This window comes from Elaeis guineensis, chromosome 2, assembly GCF_000442705.2.
Source record: "Elaeis guineensis isolate ETL-2024a chromosome 2, EG11, whole genome shotgun sequence".
In the NCBI taxonomy this organism is placed as follows: Eukaryota; Viridiplantae; Streptophyta; class Magnoliopsida; order Arecales; family Arecaceae; genus Elaeis; species Elaeis guineensis.
The window spans coordinates 72,834,868-72,856,389 of NC_025994.2; the positions used below are offsets into that span (position 1 = coordinate 72,834,868).

Genomic DNA, 21,522 nt, shown 5'->3' on the forward strand with positions numbered 1-21,522 from the left:
GGGCTTATTAGCTAAATGGCAATTGGCACATAAAATTCATCCAATTAATTCTCGTGGCTTTTTATAATCCTGCTATACAAAAATAGGATATGCAATTGAAATAGATGCTCGACCTATGCTAGTTCTATATGGGAAGAAGTCTTACTAAAGCCAGATAGCCAAGCTAATCCGATGAGGATGACATGCTTTCTTTATGGATGGCCTAATATCCTTAGACACCCGATGGATTAGAAAACATTTAGCTAATTTTTTGCAAAAAAATCTCAAGACTAATAATTTCACTAAAGAAATTTGAACCCTAATCTCTTGCATGATGACCGTTCTAAGCCTTATCCAATACAACTAATCAGAACCACCAAGCAATGTGAACCTCATTCTATAACAAACTAGAATCTCATCTATAAAGACTAGCTAGAAGATATTATTTTAATTCTTTGACCCTATATAAGTATCCAAGATCCTTTCAGTGAATAACCGATGTGGGACTAAATATATACCCACACAAATCCTTACATACTCCCTCTATTTAAGCTATGATGTCCTCATTAGACTAAAGGGTCAAATCATAGATCCATTCATAAACATCATGATTGGCCCATGGTCAACCCCTAATGAATGTGTGCCACAGTATTTCCTAATCCATATGAGCTATGAGCTAGGTCGGCTTTGATACTATTTATAACAACTTAGGACCTCATCTAAAAGGACTAGTTGGAAGATATTATTTAGGATCTTTGACTTTGTATGACTATACATAATCTTACAGATGAATAATCGATGTAGGACTGAATATACGTCCACACAATCTTCACATATAAAATATCATACCTCAAATTCAGACATAACATGACCATACTATCAAGGCTATCACCCTCAATAATACGAAGCCAACATTCATTATCTCGAATAAATAAATATACATCGTAATTAAAATGTAATAAAGAGGTTCGATTCAAATCATTAATTAAACCAAGGCTACTTCAGAGAATCTAAAATCCAAAATTAAATATCAAATCTATCTCAAAATTTTAAATAGTTCATTACAACTCCATAGTCATCCAATAAACTAAATCTGGCTACAAAATTTTCAGACTTGCTAGTGCAGACATCCAAGCCTGGATTATTCATCATGTCTAACATTATTTCTCTGTAAAAGAAAAGAAAAAATAAAGGGTATGAACTACACCAGTTCAGTAAGTAAAATTTATACTTCTTCATTAGATTAAGCATAAATTTTTTTATGATAATGTATCATTAAAAAAATAATAAATATTATAAAAAATAAAATATTTTATAGAGCATATAATAAAAAAGTTATAAAACTAATCATGTATGCATAAATTATGAATATTTGATAAACATGATTCATAAGTCACTCTTGTCATTATACCCATAGCCAATTGACAAAGTTCTTGCTTTATATGTCAACTTTATATCCATTAGCAGGGCCTATGTTCATATGGATACTAGCTTCGGATGTCAATTTTTTCAAGTCTATGAATTCATATATAGCTATCTAAGAGTCTTTAAAATATTTATATCTTATTCTTAAAATATATATATAAATATGTGAAAAATTACTAAATGACATGAGAAGATTTGTATTTCAGAAACATGCTATTTTCATCAAACACATTCATGAAATCATTTTTATAATAAAGCATGATCTTCATAATATATATGTTGATCCTTTTGTTTTATGTAAAACATGATTTCATCAATAGTGGATCATATGAATGAAAAATATGATAATTTTAAAATAAATAAGAAATATAAGATCTACTTATCTTGATTGTTTTAGACCTTTCGACTTCATTAGATGAATCTGTTAATTCTATTGTAAAGATTACAAACATAATTAATTTCTATTTGACGAATTCAATTGACTTAAATAATAAATAAAGGAGACTATTGATCAGATATTCAGTCTAATAGACTAGATGGATTAGATCTAAGCAACTCGAATAAAAAATTATGAGGCAGATTGTTCTATGAGATTCATCAATAATGAATTTCAAAGATACTCGACATGACTGGAGTGATCGATTCAACAAGCGATCCGAGTATTAGGATAATTCAAGATCTCTTGCTGAGGATTAACTTGAGTCCCTAGAATTGGAAGATAAGACTCTATATTGAGACTCATAAGTCTTTTTAAAGAGAAAGTGTGTGAAGAGAGAGAAAATAGAGAGAGAATGAATTTTCTTCTTATTTCTCTCTTTTTTTCAAGAGAGAAAAAATAGTGGACTAGGATTCAATTATTATCTAGAGAGAGAGTAGAGAGAGGGACACCAGAGAGAGAGGGACAATCCTTCTCTCTATCTTTTCCTATTTTTTTCTTTTCTTCTTCACTTCTTTGGCTAAACAGAGGAGGAAGGGGGTGGTGGCTAGTGATCGGAGGATTGATAGTACGCGGAGACACATGACCGGCGATAGGCAATAGTAGACGATCGACAGCGAGGATTGAGCAACGAAAAATCAAAAAAAAATAGGCTCAAAAAATAGGAGATCTGAGATTTTTCTTCATTTTTGGCCATTGGCTGATCACCAACAGCCATAGTTCTATCATGGAAGGTCATAAGGAGGCCAGAAGATCCGATCAGGGATTGGACATCAAAGGGCAGCAGTGTCAGTGGCGAGAAAAAGGAAGAAGACAGCTATAAAAATAGGGGATGCAGTATATCTTGGTTGATTTCGGCAAATTGATGGCTGACAATGGTGCCCAAGGCTATGGAAAAAAGGGATAAAGAGAGAGAAGAGAGGCAGGAGCTTGTACCTCAGCTTCGATGGTGCCTCCGAACTCAATTTCTAGCAGACATGATAAAAAGAGATGGTGAACTCAAAGAGGATAATAAGGAGAAACCAGATGAAAGGATGGTCAGTGCTTGTGGTAGCTTGAAGGAGGGTTCAAGACCTCTTAAATAGAGGTGGAGGCTAGAGTTTTTCTATCCTTTAGTGGCCATTAAGAATTCAACTCCGATCGGGAGTCGTTAAGGAAGAAGACTTCCATCAGGAGTCTTCTTCAGGCTCTTTTTTTTGGGTGGGGACTTAGGCTAACATCGTGATAGGCTGGTTTAACGAATCAAGGTATCATACACTCTATCATAAATAATTGAGGCCTCTCCTTAGACCCTCATAGTTTGTCCCCTCCATCTTCTTCTCCTTTGACATTCACCAATCATAGAGGATAGTTGGAAACCTCATAAAAGTTTGCCTACTTTGTTAAAGAAACAACAATGTTAAGTTTTAAAATGAGTGTGACTGAGAAAGGAGAAATTGATGTTAGGGTTTTAACCTCTTCGAGGCAAAATCGAAGGAGAAATCGCCTGTCCAAGGCTATAAAGCATCTGATCCAATGAGGATTTCCTCGTTGGGCCCTTCGTCGGATCTTTGTGGTGACTTCATCTTCTGCAAAAGCTTCATTTCTACATGCTTCCTCTTTACAGAAAGAAGGAAGACTAGGGGGTTTGTCTCAGTCATGGTTGGAGGTGGTGCAAGGGCAATGATGATTTTGTTGGAAAATGGTTAAGGCAACTGATGGAAAAATAGTGTTGCTCGAGTGAATGTTCACTGAGGGTGTTATCTTTTCGAAGGAAGACATTAAAGATTGTGTGGATTGATGGAGGTTTGCTTCGATTGGTAAATTCTTTGGCCGTAGATTTTCTTTGAACTTTATTGAGAAAGAAATGAGATTAAGATGAAATCTAGATAAGAGTTTCCATATCTCTACTCTGTCTGAGAAATATTATCTCTTTGTGTGTCCTTCTGAGGAGGCTTGAAATCAAATTCTAGAAAAGGGACCTTGGTCCCTAGCCGGCCAACTATTGGCATTGCAACCATTGAAACCAAGTTTTAGACCAAGGCATGACACTATCCCATATGCTAGGGTTTGGGTCCATCTTCTGGATCTACCTGTGGAATTATAGGAGCCAGAGAAAATCTGTAAAATAGCATCCTTGGATGGTCGACCTCTATGTCTTGATGAATGGACTCTGAAGTCCATAAGGATGGGATATGCAAGGGTGGTGGTTTTGCTTGACCTTTGTCTACTTATTTGCCCCGGAGCCAAACTTCAAGTTCATGATACTATAGTGTGGCAACAATTTATTTATGAAGAGCTCCCAGATATCTGTTATCTTTGTGAATGTATTGGAACCCTGGATTCCTATGGTTGCTCAGAAGGTCAGGAATTAGATGTTCCTCTTACATTGGGTCCTTGGATCTGAGCAACTAGGGTACTGATTGCTCTAGCATCCTCAAGTAGTGTCCTTGATTCTTCTCCAATTGGTGGTCAGGCTGATTTGGGTTAGATTGTTCCTAATAAGCTGCTGAGAAAGTCCTCCTCCAAGGCTTCTGATTCTCTGAATTTGGAGGGAATGTTTGCCAAAAGCATGTTCTCTCCATTAATGAGTTCATAATCCAGGGAGAGGTCTAGGCTCTAAGCTCTTGAGATTGTGGAACCTTTGATGTTCACTACAAAGCCTATAGAGCCTGCTATAGTTAAAGATAAATGAAAGCGATCTCCTACCAAATTATTTACTCAAGATTCTCCCGATAAAGCTCCCCCCCTACATGTTAAAATTTTGGTGGACATCCCACAGCCTCAAAATTTTGATAGTACTCAAATTGATCTATCAGGAAGTTATTCTAAGCAACGTGAGACTATTATGAAAGTTTGGAAGTAGGTGGACAAAGATGGTAAGCATTCTGCTCCAAAGGAAGAAGCAAAAATTAAAATCTTTGCTTCAGCACAATAATCTGTTAATGTGCTCTCTTTGATAGATCCGGTGTAGTGTTCTCATGAGGGGTTATGCATTAGCTCTAAACTGCATTAATATATAATATAGTTTCAACTTTCAACTAACCTTTATGTGGATGCATTGCTTGAGCAAGCCAAGTCTAATGCCACTTCTAATTTCTTGGGGGTGGAACTGAGTCTAGATCTTGATAAAAAACCTCCTTCTCTATGAAGCTTTTGGTTTGGAATTATAGGGGGGCTTCTAAGCCTTCCTTTGTAAATTATGTAAAATCTCTTATTTGGTCTCATTGACCGGATATAGTTTGTTTCTTAGAAACCCATCTTGAATTTCCTGATCAATCTCATGTTGTTCATGTTTTGGGACCTAGGTGGATTTCTATGATATCCTTGCTATTGGGCTTTCGGAGGAGATTCTTATAGCATGGCATAAGAATTTTGGAAGTGTTAATTTCATGCATACTGATGGACAAGTTGCTTTTGGGGTAATTTCTATTCTTGATCAATCCATCTGGTTGTTAGGTGTTGTTTATGCTAGTATGTCATTAGATATGCATCATTTGGTCTAGACTCAGGTGAGCTAAGCTTTGAAAATTCATAATCCGATGCTCCTTGTTGGGGACTTCAATTGTATCCTGCACCCTAAGGATAACCAAGGAGGAATGTCTTTTAAAGTTTACTAGAAGGTTAGAGAGCTTAGGGCCTTTGTTTGGAATAATGGTTTTATTGATCCTGATTTTAGGGGTTCTAAATTCACTTGGTGTAATAATCAGTATGGCCTAGCTTGGGTTTGGGAGCATTTGGATTGGATATTTGCTTTAGATTCTTGGTTAGATTAGTATTCTGAATCTATTATCTTACACTTTGCTTGATTTTCCTCTGATCACTGTCCCTTATTAATTTCTGCTATAGATAAGGTTAGTAGAGGTCCTAATTACTTTCATTTTGAAAAGTTTTGGATGACTTATCCTAGAATTGTAGATATGGTTCAGTAGGCTTGGCAGTATCAAGATCGTTGCTCATCTAGGGTGAAGTTATCTTTATTATTTGCTAATATTCGCAGAGCTATTTAGCTTTAGAAAAGAAGGATTGGGAATATTTTACCTGAGCCAATCAGATCTATGACCAGATTTGTGATTTGCAAACTTAGGAATCCTAATATGGTGGTTTATCTATATAAATACATATGCATCTGTTACATCTCTTACAAGAGTATCATAAGCTGCTTCAAAGATAGGAGATTTTGTAGCAACAAAAGTCTCATCAATGTTGGTTGAGGGAGGGAGACTCTAATACTAAATATTTTCATGGGCTACAATACTTTGAAGGAGGTATAATAGGATTCATAGTATTTGCAACAATGATGGTGTGGCTGTCTCTGATAAGACTCAGACCACTGATATTTTGGTATCTCATTTCATGCATAGATAGTCCATTGATCCAAATCTTGAAGTTTTTCATTCCCCTTTCTTGTCTCCTATAATTACTAATTCTCAAAATATGGATCTCATTCCTGTTGTTACTGATGAGGAGGTTGAGCAGGTGGTTAAGTCCTTGCATCTTGATAAGGCTCTTGGCCTTGATGTTTTTCCACCTCTTTTTTTTCAGATGTTTTGGTATATTATTAAGCCAAAGGTTCTTCTTGCTGTTAGGTATTTCTTCTTAAATGCTTCTATGCCTTAATCTTGGAAACAAACTTACATTGCTCTTATCCCTAAAAAGTTTAAGCTTATCGGGGTTTCGGACTATCTCCCTATTAGTTTGTGTAACGCTGCATATAAGATTGTTGCTAACGTGCTGGTCAATCACCTCAAAGTTATTCTTCTAACCCTCATTTCTAAGGAGCAAGGGGCTTCTGTACTAGATAGGTCAATTACTAATAATATCTTGCTTGCTCAGGAAGTTATGCATTCTATTATTAGGACACCATGGTCTAGGAGCTTAATGATGATTAGGTTAAATATGGAAAAAGCCTATGATAGGGTTCACCAGCAATTTTTTTCTCAACTTTTTAATTTCTATGGCTTCCATTCTAAGTTTATCAAGTGGATCCAGACTTATGTGTTTCACCCTTAGTTTTCTTTATTGATCAATGACTCCCCTTCAGATTAGTTTGTTAGGTCTCGGGGTCTTCGACAAGGTTGTCTATTATCCCCTTATTCATCTTATGTGCTGAAAGCTTTTCGAAGCTGCTGTATTGCACTGTGAATGCTCACATACTGAAAGTATATTATCCATGAGATGGTCCAAAAATTTTGCATGTTTTTGATGCAGATGATTGCTTGCTTGTGACCCATGCTATGGTCGAGGATGCTGCTTGTCTTGCTGTTGTTATTGATACTCATTGTGCTTTCTCTGGCCGAGCTGTTAACATTTCTAAATATTGCGTTACCTTTAGCCCCTCTACCCCTTCAGTTGTCAAAATAACTATTCTGCAGCTTTTAAGGATGCCTGTTAGGGATTTACCTTGGCATTATCTTGGCACCCCCATTGGAGGTACTTCATAATTATCTCTTATGATTTCCAGCCTTAGCAAAAATTAACAATAGGATGGCTGATTGGAAACGGAAGCATTTATTCTTTGCTGGCCACCTAGTCCTTTTACAATCTATGCTGTCATCTCTACCTCTTCATATCTTATCTTTGTCTCATGTTCCAATTTATCTAATCCGGATGGTTGACGAGGAGTTTAAAACTTTCTTATGGTGTCATGCATCTAACACAAGGGGTCTTCATTGCGTTATTTAGGATAAAGTGTGCAAGCAAAGAATTAAGCAGGCTTGGGCCTTTCCTCCTTAACCACTAGAAGGCAGCAATCTTCTTGTAAAATGGCAGCATAATTGCTGTTACACCTGCAGTCTTTGTGGGCTCAATTGATTCAGGCTAAATATCGCTTTGTAGGCTCCTGGATGTCTTATCATAATCTTCTTTTCCTATGTCAACTATCATTTCTTGGATCCCCCGTCCCATGGGAGTCATGAAAATCAACTTTGATGTGGTTGTGATAAGGCAGCAGTAGGCTATGTTATTAGAGATTGCTATGGTAGCTAGGTTTGTTCAAGCTGGAAGAAAATCATTGATGCGCCTATCTGTTCCTTATGCTGAATTATTAGCTGCTTGGCTTGGTGTCAAGGTAGCTATGCAGGAGCTTCACATTACTAAGTTCATATTAGAAAAATGACTCAGTTACAGTCATTAATTGGCTCAAGTCACAGCATCAATCTCCTGTACAGCACAATCCTTTCTTCCAAGATCTCCAAGTTGCTTCTTCTGTTTCAATTCTATATATATTTAGAGAGGCTAACTAACTTGCAGATCATATGGTAAATGCAGCATTGCGAGGAGAGTTTGTATGGACTTCTGAAGCTGATCTAGATGTTAAAACCAAAGTAATTCTTAATGCAGATGCCTATGGAGTTTAGTATTATCGGATATAATTGTTTCATCGTGCTTTTGCTGTTTTTAACTTCAGTTTTTTGCTTTATATGCCATAATGTCAGTGCGTGCTACTCCTTGTGCCATTTTCCGCTGCAAGTCATCTGGCATGGGAAACATGGGGCAAAAGACACTCTATGTGCTTGTGGTACATCTCTGTATGGTTCATACTTCAGTAGTTTTTTATGCCTATTTATTTCATATGGGTTAAATGGGTTCAGCTTTTATGTTGCTTTTTCTCTTCGCGGGCATGCATCTGCATTGGGAGGAAGAACAAGCTTCTGGTATTGTTCCTCATACCATCTTTGCAGGGGTTTCAATGCAAAAATTTCATGCTCTTGTTACTCTTTGTTTCCTTATCAGATATATATAACTCTTTGCCACTATCCTCTCTACTTCTACGTTGGGATTTTTGTCAGACTATTTGTATTGAGCAAATTCAGCAAGCTCTGATCTCTAAATGTGCAGGAGAAGCCAGGTTCACCATCCAGAATTCCCTCTTAATTTCTACTATGGGACAACTGCTATACATTTCATCTATACAGGTTAATCAAATCATGAGTTCAGGTGTATTGGGAGATCATGTCACTGCTCACTGTTTGGTCTTGGTTTGACTCCTCAATTTTCTCGAGGACATGAGTTCCATGTATATCTTATAGAAGAGCATTATTCTAGGCTATACCTATTATTTCTACTGGGTTGTTTTTTTCTTCAAATACTGCTGTTGGGTCATCTCAGCACCTCACTGTTTTATGTCAGCAGAGTTCAATCTATGTCTGTCATGGGCATTGGTCTTCACATTGGTTTTGTATCTCAACTTATGCATTTTGCAGTTAAGGTATTGCAGTTGCTTCGTTTTGCTGCTCAATTTGGAAGGCTATGGCACTTATTTTGAACTAACAAATACTTACACACTATAATGCTGTCATCAACAAATACAAGATTGTGAATCATCAACTACTTCTTTGGTGTTAAAAGACTACTGTTTATATCTCATTACGCTGATGCTCTATTGGTTTATAGGACTTGTTTTGTTTCCATTTGATACTTTTGTCAGACCTTCCTCTTACTTGTCTTTGTGTGCAGGAGATTTTAGTTTCTTTGAGCCTCGTACTGTGAAATTATCCATACTTTGCTGCATTCTTCTTAGCTTTCTTAATGCACAGCCACTGGCTCCTCAATTTACCAAAAAAAAATCTCATAAGAGTTCGGTATGAATTAGTGGGAGACTCTATGACAGCTCACTGGTTGGTGAGAATGCTATTTCAGAAGGGCCGCTCCAAGGAACGACTGCAGCGTCCGAGTTTGATCTATATACTCGGACTTTGTTTCATGAAAACAAGACAAGTGATAACAAATCAAGTCTTTCCCTAAAAGCATACCATCTCATTAGTTTCTAAGCCTTTTCATAAGAACAATTGAGAAATCCTAGATGATTATCCCTACCCTCGGTAGCTTACGAGTTTATGTCCATCCTTGGCTGGGTACCGTTTCTTTTCTTTCTCTCTTGGAGTCGGTATCCGAATTCGTAGCGGAGAACTGAACCAAGATTTTGTCATCATCAATCGAATCATTATTCGGTCACATGATATCAGTTTATCAATGGGGATGAATTCAATTTCGGACAGTTTGCTAACTTTAGGAAAATCTTGGAAACTTTTTAAAATTGAGGGGACATTTTTGAAATCAGTCCTAAGTTAAGAGGCGTCCCTATAACTTTCCTAAAACATTCCGCGCTCTTCCTATTCAATGAAATATAAGGTGGCATGGCACCATCTCTCCCTCTCTCCACTCTTGTTATACTTACCAAAAGAAATAATTTAAACTTGTTATAGCGTAAGAAACATTAAAGAAAACATTACATTCATGAATACTACAAAAAAATAATTTCAAGTGTAGGGAAAAATTTAAAATCATAACTATCATATGATATTGTCTCTGTATCACACATATATCCAACACTAAAATTTTCATCTGACTTTTTTGCAAGAGAAGCTGACTAAAAGGAACGAATTTGCCTTATCAACATAGAGCAATAAAAATAGTGATTGCTCAAAACTTTCCCCCCATTATCGTAGAGAAATTTATTTAGAGAAATAATTTTTCTTTATCAACTTGGACTAATAACAACAAGGATTGTTTGGTTAGATGCTTTTTCCTCTCCCTTTTGTTTCTTTTTCTTTTCTTATTTTGTTTTGCTAATATTTTAAGCTTTGATCATTTTAGAGATGGCCAACGGGCCAGGCTACCTATTGGCGACCTGATGTCGGTTCAAAATGGACCGTGTCTGGCACGACTTGTAATAAATAATAATGGACTATACTAAGCACAGCCCATATCCCTATGCCGTGATGGGCCTGAGATTCGTCGGAGCATGGCATGAACCCATTTAAGACTAGGCACGACACGGCCCATGGGCCATGCCTAGCCCGGCACGACGGGCTTGAATAAAAAGCTCGTCGCATGCCGTTCCTAGCGGGCCATGCCAAGCATGGCATGATTATACCCATTACAGACCTATAATGGTAATATTATTTTTTTTGATTTTAATGATAAAATTTTAAAAAAATATCACTTTAACCCCCCCCCCAACAGCCATATAATGGCTATATTTGAGGGTAGTGAGGTCATTTGACAATTAATATAATTTTCTGATAACAAGAATTATCAAAAGACCAATATACCCCGACCAATGGTCATAAATGACTAGTTTGTGAGGGTATTTTGGGAAGCATAAAAGTTTCTAATATTACCAATCTTCTTTTACTCTCAATCTTCTTTTACTCTCAATCTTCTTCTCTTTACAAGCTCTTTCTATTTACTTGCTTACTTACAATCAAGTTTGCTCAAGTGTGCTTGAATCTCAAAGTTGAATGATCAAGCTACTAGCGTTAACTACCAAGTGCTCTCATCCTCTATCTTCAGTGAAGAGTATATACTTCTCAACTTAATCTTTTTATTTTCACTTTTTGTTATTGGCATAAATGGATTCTTGTTATGATAGCACCCCTAGTATGACCCCCAACGAGGAGACGAATACTCCTCAAGAAATCACTAGTGTTCGTGTTCGTAAGACTAAGAGAAAAATTAGTGAGGTATGGAAAGATTTTGATCAATCTAGAAATATCCAGAGTGAACCTACGATAGTTTATAAGAAATGCAAAGCCGTTCTGACTGCTAAGTCATCTAATGGCACTGGCCACTTGAAACACTGTATAAAACACATGACGTAAAAATCTAAGCCCAATTGAATTTAGCTGGGGATAGTCATAGTTCTTGGCAATATTGTCAAGAAATACAACGTAAAGAGTTTGCTAAGTGGATAATTCACGAGGAAGAACCATTTATAAGAGCTGAGTTAGAAAAATTAGAGCGATATATCCAATGAGGTCGACAATCCCAATATAAATGAATTAGTGAGAAAACTTTTCGCAGAGAAGTGATGAAACATTATATTGAAATGAGAGTTGGGCTTCAAAAATTATTAAGACCCTTAGATTATAGAGTATTAATGACTTGTGATATCTGAACTGCTCACTACCAATGTGCTAGTTATATTTCTTGCACTGTGCAATTTATAGACCATGAATGGAACATGAATAACTTGAATTTCCACACACTGCACTTTTAATTTCAAATATTATTATGGAAACTACAATATATTATGACATTCAAAATAAGATATTATCTATTACTTTTGATAATGATCAGTCTAATAATAGTACTGCTATTTTTTTACTAGAACGATCATTAAATCCAATTTCAAATGATGACTGCTTACATATTAGATGTATATGCCATCTACTTGACCTGTGTATGCAAAATAGATTAGATATTATAAATCGCTTGATCTCTCGAATTAAGGATGCCATCCGATTCATCGAGCATTCCCCTTTGAGAAAATAAGATTTCAAACAACTATGCAACTCCCACAGTAAGGCATATAAAAAATTTAAACTTAAAGTTGTGCATAGATGGAATTTCACAAATCTTATGTTAAGTGATACATTTGAATATTTTGAGTTGATAAATGCTTTTGTAAATTCTCAAATGCCTTTTGAGAAACCTCTAACTTATGAGGATTGATGTGTTATCAAAATTTTATAAGATTTTTTAAAAATATTTTTTAATGTAATAAATTTTTTTTAATATATATTATCCTACTTTTTATAAATTTTTGATATATATTATTCAGATTATTGAAAAATTTTCTATACATAGAAATGATGAAACTTTGGCCCCACTAGTTCACATAATGGAGGCTAAGTGGAGAGAATATTGGCTTAGGTTCCGAGCGAAAAGAATATTGGCCTAGGTTAATTATCATACACTCTATTGCTGCTATTTTTGATTCTAGAATTAAATTGACTAGTGTTGTTTATTTACTTGATGAATATTACCTGTACATGCTAACCGATTCAACTGGTAATAAAGAGACAATTGAACATTATTTTTATACCATGTATAGTTTGTATGATGCCAGATTTGGAGGCAGTAGAGCTGGCATAACTATATCCACATAATCAAGCATAAGTAGTAGTGGAAAGCACAATGTGTTGCAACAAATAGTCTAACGATAACAACAATCAGATGGTAATTCATTTTCATCGTCCCTATTATTAGAATTAAATTTTTATCTCACCAACAACATCACCGCTATCCTCAATCTCAATTAGCTAAATAATTTTGATATTTTGCAACGATGGAAGTCGCAACAAAATACCTTTCCGCTGCTTGCCGCTATGGCACGGGATATCTTGACTGTACCAATGTCTATCGTCACTTCAAAGTCTACATTCAACATCAGTGGATGAAAAGAGAAGCATAATGATCAAAGAATCTATAGAGATGTGTATCAGTTTCAAAGAATGGCTAGATGCGGAAAACCGACTCCAAGGTGTTGGCGGATATCTAGCAAGTTCTAAAGATGATACGAATACAATCGTCGCCAACGAATCCACAACATCTCTCATCGAGACAGAATTTCAATAATTATAATTTAAAAATATATTAAATTTTATTTTTTAATATGAATAAAAATTATGATGTATTTTTTTAATTTTTTTTAACTTTTATATTCTTTATAATTTAAATAATAAATAATTTAATTATTAATAAAAATTTTGAGATATTTTTTCATAATCTTTTCTATATGTATATTCCAATTAAAACAACAATAAGTAATGAAACTTAAATAACTAATATTATTTTATGTCACTTGTTACTTAGTTTTTAATATTTTAATTAATTAATAATAAATTTATAAATCTAAAAAAATAAATATTAATATAAAAATTTTATTTTTAAAATATTTAATATTAGATATATAAAAATTGAAAACGGGCCTAACGGATTCGGTACGATCCAGGCACTCGCGTGCCTGCATGTGCCTGGGTCATGCCGGTTGGGGGAGGGGTGGGGTTGTTGGTGGTGGGTTGGGGTGTTGGCGGGCGTGGTTTGCTCAAGAATTTTTATTTCCGGCTGATCCAGTACGATCCGCTGGCCATCTCTAGACTATTTTGGCTGTGCAAGTCTAGACTTATTTTATTTACCAAAAAAAATCTTAGATAGCTTGCCACTGCCACCATTTTGTCCCCACAGGATAAGAATTAAGAGAAGAAACAAAGAAAATGATACGGAAGATTTTTTAATAGTGGTGGTGCCACAATTGCAGTGGTGTTAATGGGAGTGCCAGCATTAGTGGTTGCAGTGGGCTGGCTTTAGCTTCAAGCCATGTGTCAAATCCTTGTACGATGACATTTTTTTTTTTTGGGGGGGGAAAAGAGAAAACAAAAGTTTAACTACTTTCCAATCAGGATGAGTAGGCGAGTTTGAGCGCTTGGATAAATGAACAACGATAGCTGTATTTGGAATTTCCTTCATTAAAGCAAATAAAAGAGCAAACTGAATATGATGATGCTATTGTTCATTTTATATCAAGGCAAGCTTAAGAAAGCTAAGTAAGACGACGAAATCCCACCATCAAAGCTTGTGGTGGAGTCCATGTCTGTAGCCTTATGCTATGAATAGTTTATGTCATGCATAGAATATAGTTTACTCAGGTCGCTCATCAAGTGTTTCTTTGAACAAAGTCACATCCATCAATTGTGGTAAAACATCGTTTTCAATTCATTTCACAGTCAATTATCTTACCCATACTTCCAAGAAACCAAGTGAAGCCATTAATGCTGACTGAATTCTGATAACCATCGCATCATACGGTGAATTGCAGCTAGTTTGCCTACCACAATTTTCTGAAGCACTAAAAGGAAAATTGAAGCCATACACACTTAAAATTTCACATCCCATTAGATTGCGTAGAAATAATGCAACTAACCTACATGCTTTTAGCTTTCATTCCAAATGCCCAATGTAGAGGAGCGATGAAGACAGGGTTGTGACCCATAATAATGTAATTTGTCGTGCTATTAGCATCCTAATAAAGGCTAATTGATGGTGTTATTGGTGTTTGCTCCACAGTATCTTAGCTAATCCAGAGGCACGGGTAAAAGGAACATAATTTTATCAAAAAAAATCTAAACATTCGAGATCTGCGAAAATAGAAGGTAGTGGCTGTGTAATGCTGAGCAAGTTGGATTAAGCTGGAAGCATCCAGCGGCCCACAGAAAGTGGAGATGGCACGATGCCGATGAGGGGGAGGGAGGCCGAGGCTGATCCCAGCATGACGAAGAAAACAACCCATCTCCAGAATTTTTTTTTCACCTGGCAAGGAACGACACGCAGGATCCCATCGCACTCTCCCTCCCTCGCTTATGCTCTCATATCCATCCATTATCAGACCCGTGAAACAAACAACAGTACTTGACTAGTTATCTTACAACCATCATCACCCGGTACAAAAGAAAACAGCGGGCAGCATAAGACAAATAAAGGTAAAAATTGGCAACTACTGTTTGCAACCTGCAGTGTTAAATCTGGATAGGATCTTCATGTATCATTGGAAGTAATTTAAAAGAATGCTGCAAACAGTAGAAAGATCAATCAACAGCTAGTACCAACCAAATAGTTCATCATCCACGGAGGCTATTATACACAGATGGTAAAAAGCTAAGGCCACCATGTTAATCTGCAAAGAAGAACTGGTGCTTGGGTTGGTTGAGCCTATTAAAACAGCAAGTCACAAAAAGCACTCAGTGCCGGCTGATGACAACTTCTGACAACCCAGTGTACAGGAAGAAAGAACCCCTTCTATAACTATAAGAGAAAATTGATGGAAAGAAGAAAAAAAAATGTAATGAGCACCAAAAATTTTGATCATGTCAACAAACTGAACAAACATTATTATGTACACCACATCTCATATTCTTATTCAAAACTCTTCTGTTCACCACCATTGTTAGAGTGTCAGCCATTAGGGCAAGCGACATCCAACACAACTCATCATATACGTACGTACGAATCATGTACGTCAAACTTTGAACCTACCGACCGAAGAGGGTCTTCTGATTCATCAGAATTTAGAGAGAATATGTCAACAGGTGCACTAGTGCAGTCGTAAGTCCTCCCACTAAATCTGGATTGACCTCCTTGCCGGTGCTGATCAAGATAGATCACTATAGCAGTGATGTCATCATGAAAATGGCGCCTCACTCCCTTCTCTATCCGTTTTATATCATCATATCTCATTTCCCTTTTTCTTGCAGCCTCATTAAGGGCAGCTCTCACTAATCTCTTTGCTATTCCCTGCAGAAATTTGAACATCAATGTGGAATGTTTAGATTGCTACGAGAAGGGAATGATTAAATATGAAAACCGGTCAACATGTTAGAATAAAGAAATGGAAAAAAAGAGAGCTTACTGCTCTTGGGTTCTTGAAGACTATCTCAACTGCAGCCTCATCAGTTAATTGCTCCCAGAGCCCATCTGATGCAAATATCAAAAATAAGTCATTTGGTTTAAGCTTACGGGTCTGGATTGATGGCTCTGCAGTCATAACCGGTCGCTTCAATGGAACAGGAGAAACAGAATGCTGGAATAATGGGTCCCTACTGAACTCAGGTTTCTTCAGGTAGACATCCCCAATGGACCTTGATACCTAACCAGAGGGCAAATAGCAGGGTTAGATATAAATCATTTCCATTGTAAACCTGTCATCTGCATGTAAAATTTATTTTATATATGACCAAAGTCCACGGACATGCACATCAGATATATTGTCATAGATAACAATGTATAGGCTTATGCATTAGAAGCCATAACCATTTGATTTGTACAGTGACAGAGATTTCATGTGTTATTTTTAAAGATTACATCTTTGAAGCTGTCAGTTAAGGTCAGTCAAACCATAAGGTACGTCATATTTGAAGATATCAGGTGACACACATTAAGCATGTTAAGAGCATGCAAAACAGAAAATGTCAACATTGCCACTTAAAATATCAATACAATCATCTTCTCACTTTGAGCTACAATTATGGGGAGCCCTCAAAGTCTTACTTGGTGCTGGCAGCCAAAACTCACAACCACCAAAGCTCCCCCCTCCAGAACTCTGACCAACCAAGCCCAGAAAATATAAAGAGCAAATACAATAAAATGTTGTCTATAGAATGAATGAACTTTCAGAATATCTATTAACTGTTTCTCTAAGGAGAAAAAGAAAAAGCATAGAACTAAATAGCGGGTTATGATAACCCAAGCTACACAAAGACATTTAGCCTATGCAATTATCAAAAATGGTGTTGCATGAAGATGTAGATAATAAAGTGGAAGCTGGAAGTCCAATGAAATGCCCACAGGATCCAACAAATTAGATCTTTTCTTACCCACAACACCAAAAGGCCATCCATGTCAAAGACTGAATGCCCATACACTGGAGTTGGTTGCAATTATCAGCTTAAGACACATACTAACATAGAAGATGATATGCCTCAACTTGTTCAACCTTTTCACTTTACAGAGAATATATTCTCCAAAGTTGGTTATGCATACCATAAGTGCTTTCAAAAAGAAGATTTCCATCTGAATGATGACTAAAGAATACGGTGTGATGCATCCAAGTACAGGACATACAAAGCTGGGACTTCACCCTGGAAAAGGAACATTGCTTTTTTAAAACAACCTGAACTAAAGCATCTTGACACAAAGCACACAGACTTAAAAGATTAGATACTGTTTGGAAAGACTGACCTTATGATAACATTAGGCAATATCCAAGTATCACTGCAGTAGAAACTAAACATAAACATAAATTACATGAATTGATTGGAATAGTGATATTTAAAAAATAATAGTCAGAAGTGGGGAGAAAAGATATTGGAACTCAGAATGGACGACAATGTTACAAGAACCAAAAGAAAAGGTCCCGAGGAATTAAGGAAAAATGAATTCATTTAATAGTCTCATATCCATCTGCAGTAATGAAATCCACTGGTAGGACATTGTTTCAATGATTCTAAACATAAAGCTTGATCTACATTAAGCATTTTCAATTAAAAACCAATCCATCTTACCTTGGGCCCTTAGCTCAATGAGGAAATGCATAAGATTCCACCAGATCAATAAATCTAAAAAGTTTCGATGTCAAAGGCCAATCACATGGTTTGATAGCCCTATATATTTGACCAAATATATTAATTACATAAGAAAGATAGTTTCACGACACAGTTCTACCAACAGAACTGAACACTGATTAGAGAAATTTTATCAACATACTAACAGGGCTAGGCTGATGGAGCAAATTATCAACTGACACACAGGTCATCAAGCACAAACATGAAAGAAGTTGCCTATAAAGTGATATAATTAGAAGAGCATGACTACAGTTCATCTGTCAGATCACTGCTCAGTTCACCAGTCTAACAAAGCAGTAAGGGATTGAAGCAGTACACTGCAAGGCCGGCTGAGTCCATCAAGCCCTGCCTACCGCTCAGCTCATTTCCACATCAAACTGGTCAACTGAGCAGTGATCTGATGGGTGATCTTTGGCATTTTCCTAACTAAAGGCATCTCCAGAATAACACGTATAATTGGGACAGTCAAACTCATGCTTTAGAATTTGCTGTATAGAATTACAGGTCAGCCCCAAACATCTCGACCCAATCAGTGCAAATAAAATGAGAAATAAATCAGAGAAACAAGAAAATATAAATTTGGACAGTCTTAACTCAGCGCTCTGCAAGGAATATGTGGTAACAGACAGTTAACTCATCAAATCATTATCTAAATCATGGTCTGGTCCAGTTCCAGGATTACGATAATATCTACTCTCCATTAATTCATAACAGGATAACATGACAGAACAAATGGACACTCCAATACCTATATAAATCTCATTTTCGAAGAACAAATCACATTAACCTACAAATCATATCTCGAAACTTGAGAAATCTGAAAATTTGTACCTTGCTTTTTTTAAAAAAAAGAAAAAAAATCTTGAGACGCTCTTAACAAATCTAATTATCACCCATTGGCAGCTTGTGTGGATAACCTCCAGGGAAAAAACAAAACCTAATAATCACAGAAATTTAAGAAAGTAAAAGAAAATTATTAGAAACGGTAAAGAAGAAGGCCAGGGTTTCCTCACCTGAATGATCCCCTTAATCCGCCAGACCCCTCGGCTGTGTACCACGATATGGGAATCGTCCGGGTGGAGCGCGGTGAGCTCCTTCCGGACCTCCTCTACGGCAACGTTGTGGTCGGTGGAGAGCCGCTCGGCCACCACCGCCCTTCCGTTGGTGCTCTGGCGGCCAAGCACGGCCCGAGAGTCCCCCAGGTTCGCCACGTAGACCGTGTCCTCCGTGATCGCCCCCACGAGGCAACACGAACCCACTGACGCCATCTGCGGCCGCGACAGCCATGATCGCTTCACCAAATGCAAGAACTCCTCCTCCGTCGCGTCGAATGCCTTCTTGATCACGTCCGCCGACAATCCCCCTTGCTCCGTCGCGAACTCTGCCCAATTACGACCAGATTGCATCAGATAAAAAAGCGATTTTGACGATCGAATCGAGAGAAAAGTCGAAATGGGTCGATCAACGCATCAAAAAGGGGAAGAGGGAGGGAGACGGTACTGTGGAGGTATGGGAAGAGGCGGCTGTTGACGAAACGGGACGCCTCGGGGCCGCCATGGCCGTCGTATACGCCGACGTAGGTGGCGGAGGGGGATGTGATCACCTGGCCCTGGTCCTCAAGGGAGTGGTTGGCCTGGACGACGGCGATGGAGAAGTCGCCGGTGGCGTGAGGTTTGAGGTCCAGGTGCCACAAGAGCCCATCCCCACCACCAAGCCTCCCAAAGCACCGCTCCAGCGGCCGGAAGCACGATCGCAGCATCACCGCCGCCGTCGGACGATCTGAGGATCTCAAGAACCGAAAGAGCCGGAACTCGGGGTTTTGGAGATTTCTTCCGACGCTTCGTCTTTGAATTCTTCGAAGGAACGGGGGGGAGAGTGGAAGATGGGTAGAGGTGGGTGAGGGGGGGAGAAGATGGAAGGTATTGACGCGAAGACGGCGAAACTTCGCGTGGACAACGCGCTAAGAGAACAGAGAGGAAGGTGCGGGGACGCGAGCCGGGACTTTATCTCCTCTTCGTGGAACGCGGTTGGGATTGGCAAGGAGGCTGGCTTATGGCAGGAGGTGCCACAAATGGTTTTACTCCAGCGCGTTTGCTTGGTTGATACGCCACTGACGTGTAAAATTCGCGGCTGCAATTGGGTCGGGTTTACCATGACCCGGCACGATCCCAACCCGGTTAGATCCGGTATTCAGGATCTATAAGTTGAGTTGGGACCAATGGTTGGACCCATTTTAAATTTCGGCGGAGCCTGGGTTATGTATTTCTCACCCAAACCCAACTTTATATTAATCAGATCTAGTCTGGATCAACAGACAATGAACCTGAACCTGACTCGGATCTAATCTGACCCGATTCAAAAACTCCAACCATATAAAACCTCCCTCTCCTTTGCTATAAATATCTATTCCGATTAATTAGATAAACTTTCTTTTAAATTCAGCATCTCCTCTTATATATATTTTCACTTAATTATATTTAAGTGTTTGTATCATTGACTTTTTTTTTTTTTGTGTATTCTTTTTTATAATATTCTCAAGTATATCAATATGTGTTTTAAACTTCATAGTTTGTAAATTTAAGAGTGATCTATTGCATGCATAATTTTTCTTCAAAGGAATTCAAATTTAAGTTGTCTCCTTCTAGTTCTATTTTTAATTTTTTAATATGTTATTGTTTAACCATTAATTATTATATTTAACTATAATAGAATAATTAGATATCTGACTCAAACTGCAAATCCTATCTGCTCCTAATTGGAATCCAAATATTTGAAGTTGGGTCTAGGTCATACTTGACCTCGGTCTAACCCAGATAACTTGTTGGATTTAAAATCCATTCAGTTGACCCGATTGGATGAGCTAATGAGTTGGGCCCTAGTCTAAAATCATGACCAAAATACAAGTTAGGTTGGATCGAGGTCAAACATATCTCAGTCCAATCTGCTCGGTTTGCAATCCTATTTCTTTCTAGTTTAATACGTTTTCACACCAAGAGTCCTTGTTGCCACTACAAGACAGCTCTAAAAATTTACGAGGAGATGGAAGAGCGAAAAAATTTGATATAGTTGAAAACTACATAAGAGAAAATTAGTGGTGATATTATCATATATTATGCTGTCTGGAGTTACTTCACTCTTAAGTAAGGAGACGATGCTTTCTTTATTGACTGGACAAGAATCTCATCCTTAAACTCATAGAATATGAATGTAACAAGAAAACAAAGTAGGATGATAGTTTCTCATGAACTGAGAAGACAACTAGATACTTCGTACTATGATATGACTCGACCTATATAGAGCATATAGAATATGATTGCAGATATCATCAAATTTGATTAAGAATATTATCATCATTATTGATATCATGCAAATGTAATCATTATCTTAATTTTATGATAGAGAATATTTTTTTGTTAAGTTTGATTAAAAGCTTCAAAAGATAACATATTCCATCATTATCATTGATCAGTAATTAGGTAAAAATATTTATTAATGAGTATCTCAAAGTTGTATGCAAAAAAAAAAAGAGAATAGGAAATGAATTGCTCTCATTTCACGTATAAATGAACAAATGTAGATTTTGCATGATACACTTCACATAGAACATAACTCTTGTGAGTCATGAGTTCTCAAATTGCATGTGGACCGAGAGCATCCCAATTCATGAGGGTTACTGGATGTGAGGTAATCTATGTCATGTACCCCACTAAGTTGAGAATTCGTACACAATCTAAAACCTAGATTGGCCTCGATCAAGTCTAAAAATGTTGCTTGAGCTTGATTTGTTTTCTAATCAATGAG

At 37.2% G+C, this 21,522-nt stretch overlaps 1 protein-coding gene across 1 annotated transcript; it reads right to left on the reverse strand.

Moving 5' to 3' along the window:
- Nucleotides 1-15,379: 15,379 nt before the first annotated feature.
- LOC105058607 (probable protein phosphatase 2C 78) lies at nt 15,380-19,754 on the reverse strand. The gene is made up of 4 exons (XM_010941587.2): nt 19,222-19,754; nt 18,735-19,102; nt 16,011-16,247; nt 15,380-15,895 (listed from the first exon to the last, which is right to left on the reverse strand). Exons 1-4 carry the CDS (start codon nt 19,478-19,480, stop codon nt 15,593-15,595), a joined length of 1,167 nt encoding a protein of 388 aa, XP_010939889.1. The 5' UTR covers nt 19,481-19,754; the 3' UTR covers nt 15,380-15,592.
- Nucleotides 19,755-21,522: the final 1,768 nt, after the last annotated feature.

Bases quoted from the DNA above. Each gene is read 5' to 3' on its own strand.
- LOC105058607 (XM_010941587.2), bottom strand. From the start codon at position 19,480: ATGCTGCGATCGTGCTTCCGGCCGCTGGAGCGGTGCTTTGGGAGGCTT. The intron at 19,103-19,221 runs GTACCGTCTCCC...GTAATTGGGCAG, and splicing joins CCTCTTCCCATACCTCCACA to AGTTCGCGACGGAGCAAGGG. The intron at 15,896-16,010 runs GTAAGCTCTCTT...AAATTTCTGCAG, and splicing joins TCTTCAAGAACCCAAGAGCA to GGAATAGCAAAGAGATTAGT.